The 9,274-nt window shown below is 33.1% G+C and overlaps 1 protein-coding gene and 1 long non-coding RNA gene across 2 annotated transcripts; one reads left to right on the forward strand and one right to left on the reverse strand.

Annotated features, from left to right (window-relative positions):
- Positions 1–1,009: 1,009 nt before the first annotated feature.
- LOC108459831 (uncharacterized) lies at positions 1,010–1,895 on the reverse strand. Its single transcript, XR_001867421.2, has 2 exons — positions 1,692–1,895; positions 1,010–1,388 (listed from the first exon to the last, which is right to left on the reverse strand). It is a non-coding gene; the product is annotated as an uncharacterized LOC108459831 (long non-coding RNA).
- A 6,653-nt stretch (positions 1,896–8,548) lies between these two features.
- On the forward strand, positions 8,549–8,971 carry LOC108459274 (uncharacterized mitochondrial protein AtMg00810-like). The gene has a single exon (XM_017758619.1). It carries the CDS (start codon positions 8,549–8,551, stop codon positions 8,969–8,971), a length of 423 nt encoding a protein of 140 aa, XP_017614108.1.
- The last annotated feature ends 303 nt before the right edge of the window (positions 8,972–9,274 follow it).

The following is a 9,274-nucleotide window of genomic DNA, read 5'->3' on the forward strand; positions in this document are numbered from 1 at the left end:
TCTCAACAAAAATTACAAAATAGTTTTTAAAATTCTAAAATTCATATTTTTAAAAAATTCTAAAAATTCTAAAATATATAAAGAAAGTTAAAATTTTAAAATTTTCTAGAATAATAATTTTGGGATCCTAAATAAGTTAATTAATTACTCAAATTTATCATACTAAAGTATTTTTTATTTTACTTTGAAAAGTTTTTAAATATATATGGTTTCACATTTATGTGCTCTAATATGGAATTAGTTATATTGTAACAAAATTTTAATTTGACATGTTTAATTTTTTAATTCAACTCGAAAACTTTCACTCGATTCGACTGACTTAAATTTTATTTCACTCGACATAATTCAAAAAATTTCGAATTGAGTTAAGATAATAAAATGAGACTCACCAACTCGATTAACTCGAAATTTTTTCACTTGATTTGATTAAACACTCATCCCTACATCCAATGCTTGTAAGAAATAAAAGTAATGTGTTATTCAATATATATATATATATCTAAAAAGAAGTTATATATGAAAAGTGTTACTCTTAACTAAATTTTTAATTAAATTTGTGTGTTATTTGTGATATTAAATTCAATAAAGACTTTTTATTAAAAATTATGGTTGAATTTATGTCATACAATATTTTTAATTAAAATACTTTCCTTTTAAAAAATATCAGTTCCACTTAAAAAGAAATAGATATTTCTTTTTCACATGCCCTCTTAAATTATGATTTCAATTTTTTTAAGTAACTAATGATTCCATTTTCAAAACTAATGAACTTAGATTTAAAACAGAATCACTATAAACAAAATTACGTAAATTGTTATATGAATCCAAACATAATACAGAAATATTAAAATATATATATATATAACCAACACGAAGCCAGCGGTGTCCTTGATCTCTTCGATTAAGTGATTAAGTGAACAAATTAGTAAACTACACCTTTCTGCCTCTTTCAAAAGAATTAATAATTTAACATAAACACTTTAACCCTTCAATAAATGTAAAACTTACATTTTTAACTCATCTAAAATAATAATTTAATTTAAGTATTATTGCAAGTTTTTGGAATACAAAACTTTTAGGTATAAATTTTTTCAAGCCTAAAATATTTGTAACAAGCTCAATTTGTCCGGGCCCGTACCAAAACCAAAATAAAAAAAAAACATAATAGCAAAACAAAACCCAATAATTAAAGTCCATCAATCCATTTCTTACATAGCCCAACAATAAAAAATAGCAGGCCCAAACTAAAAAACTTAGACCCAAAAAATACACAGCCCGAGTGGCCCAAAAATTAAAACATTTCCAAAACCCTAGCCAGCAGCCTTGTGCCGCAGCCTCAGCTCCATGTGACCGCCCACGAGGCCTTCTCCTCCGTACGGCCATCGAACCTGCAAGAAGAAATCGAATAACAATAGTAACAACCACAGCAAATAATAGCAAAGCAATAGCAAAAAATAAAAATAAAAGAAATTTGTATTTATTTATTTTTTATTATTTTTACTTCTATTCGGCTATAAAAGGGAGCTGAGTGTATATTGTAAAGGGATTACGAACTCATATTGAAAGAATAGAAATCAATTCGAAATCAATTTTTAAGGTGATTTTAGATCTGGATCTTCCTTTGATTTTCATTTCTATTTCTTCAATATTTATTCAATGCATGAATTTTTTTAAAAGGGGAAGGGGCTTACCTTTTTAATGGCCTTCAAATCCTTGTTTGCTTCGTTGAAGTTGAAGCTCGGATGGGGATTTAGATAAGGTCGGTGGCGAAATGGCGTTTGGGGGCAGGGTGCTTTGAGATCCGGTCGAATGAGGGAGAGGGAGACTTAGGGTTTTGTTGTGTTGATTTTTTGAGTGTTTAGATGCTTTATTTTAGGGTTTTTTTGTTTTTATAAAGGGGTGAAACGGCATCGTTTAGGGCCTGCTTTAATGGCTCCACGGTGCCGTATAATAGTGTGACCCGATGACCCGACCCGTACACAGCTAGGATCCACGCGTTTGGCCTTTGAGGGTTATTTTCAAGATTGATCCCTCCCTTTCGCACTGTCATTCAATTGGGTCTTATTTGCATTTTCTTTATTTTTTAAATTATCCCTGAAATTTGCGCATAAATGCAATTTGGTTCGCGCCTAAACGCCGTGTTTTGAAATCTTGAATATTTCCAGTTTTGATCCTTGTACATTTGCGCGTATTGCGCTTTAGTCATTATCTTAATTTCAATAGTTTATTTCATTTATTAATCATCTCTGTTAATTTGATTTTATTTCAATTGAGTTTTTTTATTTCAATTTGTATAATTTATTTTCTAATTCACTTAATATTCATTTTTACATTTTTATACATTTTGAATTAATTTGATAATTTTACTTTGTTTTGTTATTTTTGTTTAAATTATAAAATCATTATTTTAAAATTCTCTTCTATATCATGTTGTTTTAAAATTTTGTATAACATTTAACTTAAATTACCCATATATAATATTATACATATATAGTTTATGATAAAGTCAGTTTTATTCTACATACATTATTAATCCTACGTTATTTTATATACATAATCTCTTTTAAATACATTTATATATATTTCCATTCAAATCTATTGTGTATATAGTTTACGCTTTAAAACATATTTTATTATATTTTTGTTATTTAAAAATTCTTTCATGTACTATTACCTTATTATACATTGTTTATGATTTTTTTATTTATATGTGTATTATCAACTTTAAATAAACATGTCTCATTTTTAAAATATTTTATACATTATTTACTCCAAATTTCTTCTTTCATAATATCTATTTTAATACTCATTTATATATTATTAGCGTTTTTTATTTTTATTTTTATATATGTAAATTATTTAAATTTTTAGCATTTATTATTCATTTGCAAATTTTTCATATAGTTTTTAAATTGTTTTGTATCATATTGGCTCCTAGTTTCCATATTGTTTTGTATATTATGTGTGGTTTTTGGTGTTCATATTGTTTCATATATTATCGTTTCATAGTGTCTATTAGTCTTTTGTGTTACTTTCTTAATTTTATTTATCCATGTTTGAAAGCTTGCTATAGTTTTATCCTGATTTGTTTCTTTAATTAGTTATATTTCTAGTTTTGATTATTTGGATTATTAATGTTTGGATGTGAGCTCATTGTTATTGTATGTCTATTATTTTGTTCTTTTTATTTTTATATCTATACTATTTTCACTCATGTATATTGTTCCATGTTTATAGTTTCGAATGAAATTTTCAACTCACCAATCCAAAATTAATTATTCCATTTTATTTCAAGTCAAACTAATGCGTTTTGAGCCAGCTTTTTAAAACAAAGGCGATGTTTGATGTTTGAAAATTTGAGAAATCGTGCCCTAACGTGCTGGGTTTCGATTTTCCATTTGTCCAAATAATCAAATATCCCTTTAAAATTTCATCTGTGTTTTCTAAACTTCAAAACAAGGTAATGTTCTATATTTGAAAATTTGAGAAATTATACCCTAACGTATTGGGTTTCGGTTTTTCGTTAGACCAAATAATCGAATATCCTTTTATAACTTCCAAATGTGTGAGCTTTTGGAAATCAGGAATTGATCGGGGTTTCGAGGGTTTAAAATATCATGTCCTAACCTGCTAGATGTGATATTGTATTCCTTCGAAACAAGAGAATTTTAACATCCAATTCAAGTTATTCAAACGTTTTAAAAGAAATCATATTTCAAAATCTTTTTTAAATCTTAGACATAAGGACATTATTTAATCAATTAGGTGCTAATTTTGGGTGTAACAAGGGTGCTAATCTATCCTCGTACGTAACCGACTCCCGAACCTGTTTTCTTGAACTTCATATGCCAAAATTGATATTTTGATAAAATAAAATGTTTTATTAGGTGATCTGATCACACCTAAACAAAAAGGATTGGTGGCGACTCCATACCTCATTTTAAAGTCGATCCCCGTTTTTCAAAATAAAAAATGGTTTCGACAGCTTGGTGACTCCACTAGGGACAATAAGAGAGTCAAGCTGTAAAATTGATTATTTTCTGTCCTTTTGTCGAAAGTTGAAAATTTGATTTGAAAATCATGATTCTTTGTTGCATTTGTTTGTATGATTGTTGTGGTTTGAGTTCTGTAGAATACTATTGCATTGTATTGCATGACCGTTGTGGTTATACCTTTAAGTGGGAGTGAGAAGCTATGACTTCGTGAGGTTTTCACCTCCGTATGGGTTAGTTGATTGCTTCCGGGATACATTCGTGCCTATGTCTTCATGATATTTTCATCTCCGCATGGTCATAGGGAAATGTATTACCCTGAACTAAACTCTATCCATATGAGCCTATAATGGGTGAGGATTGAGGAATCTTCTGGTTCGAGTACCCTTTTCTTTAGAACCACACCTCACTTTAGGAGCTCACTCTAGGTAGAGTTATGCTAAATTTTAGTGATTATCCAGATAGGTGTTTGACTAGTTTCTGTTTACCTTGACTCTTATTATTTGATACTGACTTGTGTGTTTTATTTTGGCTATGATTGCATGACACTGCATATTTAAAGAGGTGTCGATTTGCATTCAGTTACTAAATTAGAAGACTTAGCATGGAGAATGAATTTCTTGATAAAGTCGAGGATAATGCGGTTATCCGTACATGGTCAGAGAAGTTACAATTAGAAAAAGGCGATAGTCTAGGTGAAGGATATACATCAGAGCTGTGGGACTTCACCCGCATCAGTGTGACACAAAATAAGCTGCAGGAATTAAGAGATATATGGGCCCATTGGGATGAGGGAACTAAGCAGTTATTCTATTAAAATTAGGGCGATATACCTTACTTGCTTGATATCAAGGTAGACAAGCATTTTTTTCGGGCTATGGCTCAGTTTTGGAACCCTGCCTATAGTTGTTTCACTTTTGAGAAGGTGGATTTGGTGCCCATTGTAGAGGAATATACTACCTTGCTGCGTTGTCCAAAGATTCAAATCAGCAAAGCTTACTCTAGGGTTGCTAATGTCCCAACTTTTGTGAAAAAGTTAATGTATATTACCGGGATGAGTGAACCTTGGGTTACGGCCCGAATTCAACAAAAAAGGGATGGTAAATGTATTCCTTGGGTGAATCTGAGAGACTTGATTTTAGCACATCCGGATGTAAAGAAGAAATTCGACATATTCACCTTGAGAATTTATGGTTTGGTGATTTTTCCTAAAGCTTTAAGGCATATAGATGAAGCAGTCACTGATTTATTCGATCGTCTTGATAAAAGAGTCACACTTGTACCTGTAATTCTAGTCGAGACGTTCAGATCTTTGAGCATGTGTCGGAGGGTAGGAGAAGGCAGATTTATTGGATGTGCACAGTTGTTATTAGTATGGTTTCATGGACATTTTTGAAAGGTGGACAAGGTCTCTTACCGGGTCTTCTCTGAGAGTTACTCCCCATTAAAGGAGGAAGGAGCTACGCAAAGGAGAGACAATGTTTCAGAAGAAAGGTGGATGGTAATTCTTCAAAATCTCAAGGAGGAGGATATTAAATGGAGAGCCTTTTGGATGGTCCTCGACGAGATCCTTTATCGGTGTGAGGGTTTTGATTAGGTACATTTACTTGGGATTTGGGGGCCGTTGGATATACCCCTTTACTTGTATTAAGGCAGTATGAGTTAAGACAGTTTATACTAGTGACTTACGGGCTTGCTCAATGTGAGTTCTCATATATGGGGGACAATTATAAGAAAAAGGTTCGAGAAATTTCTGATGCTTGGAAGCAAACTCGCTGGATGAAGGGGTTGGTTGTTGGTTCTATGACGACTCCTGAATACAACGGATGGTTTAGCAAAAAGATTAATGATAATATTCCTGGGCCGAGTTTAGAGGGCGCTCGATCAGTAGAGGAATACTTACAAGTTGTCCCGTCAGAGTTAGAGATCATAAGACAAGACTTTGAAAAGAATAGTTTCGAGCTCGGAAAGAAGATTAAGCAGTTGGAAGAGGAAAAAAATGAATTTGAGATTAGACGTGGATGTTCAAAAGTCAAATGTTGAGAAGTTAAGAAAAGGGAAAAATAAGGCTGAGGAGGATCTGGATAGTTTGAAGATAGATTACAAGAAGCTACGTTTATCGATGAAAACTGCTATGCTGGGGAAAATGTCAGAGTAGTGGCGTCAGGAGATTCGAGAGGAAAAGACTAAAGCTGATCAATGGGAAAGGAAATTTCAGGAGGCTCAAGCACAAAATGAGGCATTAGAGAAAAGTCTGTCAGAAAGTAGAAATGAACGAGGCAAATTAAGGGCTACAGTAGCAGAACTCCAGAAATTTCTTCATCAGTATCGAAGTCATAATTTCGCGATGGAGTTGAGAGCAAGCTTAAGTAAGATAGAAGAAATGAAAGGAAAAATAGAAGAACTAGAGGCGGCATTACAAAGTTATGAAATGCGGATTGAGTTCTTTGAGGCAATCGAAGAGCGATGGAATGAGCAGCTTCATCATTCTCAAAATCAAGTTAGAAACGTGGATAACATTATAGGAGAAGCTGTAACGTAGATTTAGGTGGTAGCCGACTACTTGCAAACTTTGGTAGTACAGGCAGACATACTAAGTGTGGAGTATGAATTGGAGTCAGATCGAGGACAGGTAGGAAAATTAAGGCTTTGAGCATTAGGGCAAAGTCTTATTGGTAACTCATTTTTATGTAAAGGATTTTGTTTTCTAAGAAAGTTTTCTAAATGGAATTGAATCAGAATCGACGCCTTCTTTTTTAACATGAGAATTTTAAAAGAAATCATATTTCAAAATCTTCAAGCTGGATGTGATATTGTATTCCTTCGAAACAAGAGAATTTTAACATTCAATTCAAGTTATTCAAACATTTTAAAAGAAATCATATTTCAAAATCTTTTTTAATTCTTACACATAAGGACATTATTTAATCAATTAGGTGCCAATTTTGGCGTAACAAGGGTGCTAATCCATCCTCGTACTTAACCAACTCCCGAACCTGTTTTCTTGAACTTCGTAGGCCAAAATTGATATTTTGATAAAATAAAATGTTTTATTAGGTGATCCGATCACACCTAATAAAAAGGATTGGTGACGACTCCATACCTCGTTTTAAAGTCAATCCCCGTTTTTCAAAATAAAAATGGTTTCGACAATATTAATATACAAAATAAATGATCCTAAAAGACTGATTTAAAAAATTAGCAAAATCATTATATTAACTGAATTGAAAGAAGAAAAACGAAAGCCAAGCAATTGAAGTGACAAAGCGTGATTGACCTGCGTCACCGCAATAGGTAGAATTCCAGTTGAGCACGGTGGGAACATGCATGGTTCCATTATTGATGCCACTGGGTATTGGGTAAGCACTATAGAAAGAGTACTGGCTAAAGGTGAAACCAAATGTGCATCTTTTGCTGTCAGAATACATGGCTATCATGTTTACGGTATAGGAAGTGAGATTTGCAGTAATTTGAGTAAAACGACCAGATTTAGAAGCACCATCGTCACACCTTGGTTGAATGCAACCTTGTTGAAAGTTGGCAATAATCCAACAGTAAGCAAATGTCGAATGTGTAATTTGATTGTTAAAACTTTTTGTAACATGTGGCTTATGTGTAGTTTGATTGTAATTTTTGTTTTTCTAAGGTTAGTCACGTACTTAGCTAATTTAGTAGCCTCTTAGGTTATCATTAAACTGATTTTACAGCTTGGATACTAGCACAAGTTGGAAATGGGATGGAATAGATGCAATCTTGTTTGAGCAAGACCAGTAAGATTTTGACTTGCATCATGTTGAGAATGAAGCTAAAATTGGGGAAGAATATGATGATGTACCTGTCAAAAGTACAAGGACTATCATAAACATCTATAAAAGATGTGATATTACCATTGTTGAGCCTTCTAACTTTGATAAGGCTACAAAGGAGGGCTGCTAGAAAGAAGCAATGGAGGCAGAAATGGAAATGATTCACAAGAATAGTACATGGGAGCTGGTTGATAGGCCAGTACACAGAAAAATTATTGGTGTGAAATGGGTGTTCAGGACCAAACACAATTCAGATGGGTCACTAAACAAACATAAAGGCTAGTTATAAAGGGATATAGTCAATAGTATGGAATTGATTTTTCTGAAACCTTTGCAATAGTTGCAAGGTTGGACACCATAATATTGTTATTTACCTTAGCTACTCAAAAGCTATGCAAAGTGCACCAGCTGTATGTCAAATCTATTTTCTTGAATGGAATTTTCAAGGAAGAGATCTTTGTTAAGCAACCAGATGGATTCAAGGTTCTTGGTGAAGAGCACATGGTTTACAAGCTTAATAAGGCTTTGTATGGTCCAAAACAGGCTCTAAGGGCCTGGTATGACAAAATTGATTCTTACTTGTCAAAACTAGAGTTTGAAAAAAGCATTAGTGAGCCTACGCTCTATGTGAAGAAATTTGAGAAAGAAACCTTGTTGATTGTATCATTGTATATGGATGACTTACTTGTTACTGGTTGTAAAAGTGAACTGATTCAAGAGTTCAAGAAATAGATGCAAGATATTTTTAAGATGACTGATCTAGGCTTGATAACTTACTTTCTTAGCATGGAAGTGAATCGGAACGAGCATGACATTTTTATAAGCCAACAAGCATTTGGATTGAAGGTCTTAAGCAAGATTTGCATGACAAATTGCAAACCTGTTAGTACTCTTGTGGCACAAGGAGAAAAACTTGCTAGCAACAGTGACCATGAACGAGTGGATGAGAAGGGCTACAGAAGTCTTGTAGGTTGTCTGCTCTATTTGATAGCAACAATGCCAGACATCATGTATGCAGTCAGCCTTCTATCAAGGTTCATGCATTACTGCAATGTTGCTCACTTCAAGGCCGCTAAAAGAGTTTTAAGATATGTTAAAGGAACCTTAAACTATGGGATGAAGTTTGTGAAGGCTGAGGAGCTAAAACTGATTGGCTATTCAGATAGTGACTAGGCAGGCTTAGTTGATGATATGAAGAGCACATCAGGTTATTTTTTCACTCTAGGTTCAGGGGTCTTTTGTTGGAGTTCTAAGAAACAACAAACAGTAGCTCAATCCATTACAAAGGTAGAGTACACTGTATCTCCTACTGCTATTAATCAAGCCATTTGGCTTAGAAAAATCTTGAGTGACTTGAATGCTGATCAAGAGGAAGCAACAGAGATCAAGAGGACAACCAGTCAGCTGTTGCTATTGCTAAAAATCCTGTATTTCATGGTAAGACCAAGCACCTCAAGATCAAGTATCATTTTGTAA

Source organism: Gossypium arboreum, chromosome 9, assembly GCF_025698485.1.
Source record: "Gossypium arboreum isolate Shixiya-1 chromosome 9, ASM2569848v2, whole genome shotgun sequence".
In the NCBI taxonomy this organism is placed as follows: domain Eukaryota; kingdom Viridiplantae; phylum Streptophyta; class Magnoliopsida; order Malvales; family Malvaceae; genus Gossypium; species Gossypium arboreum.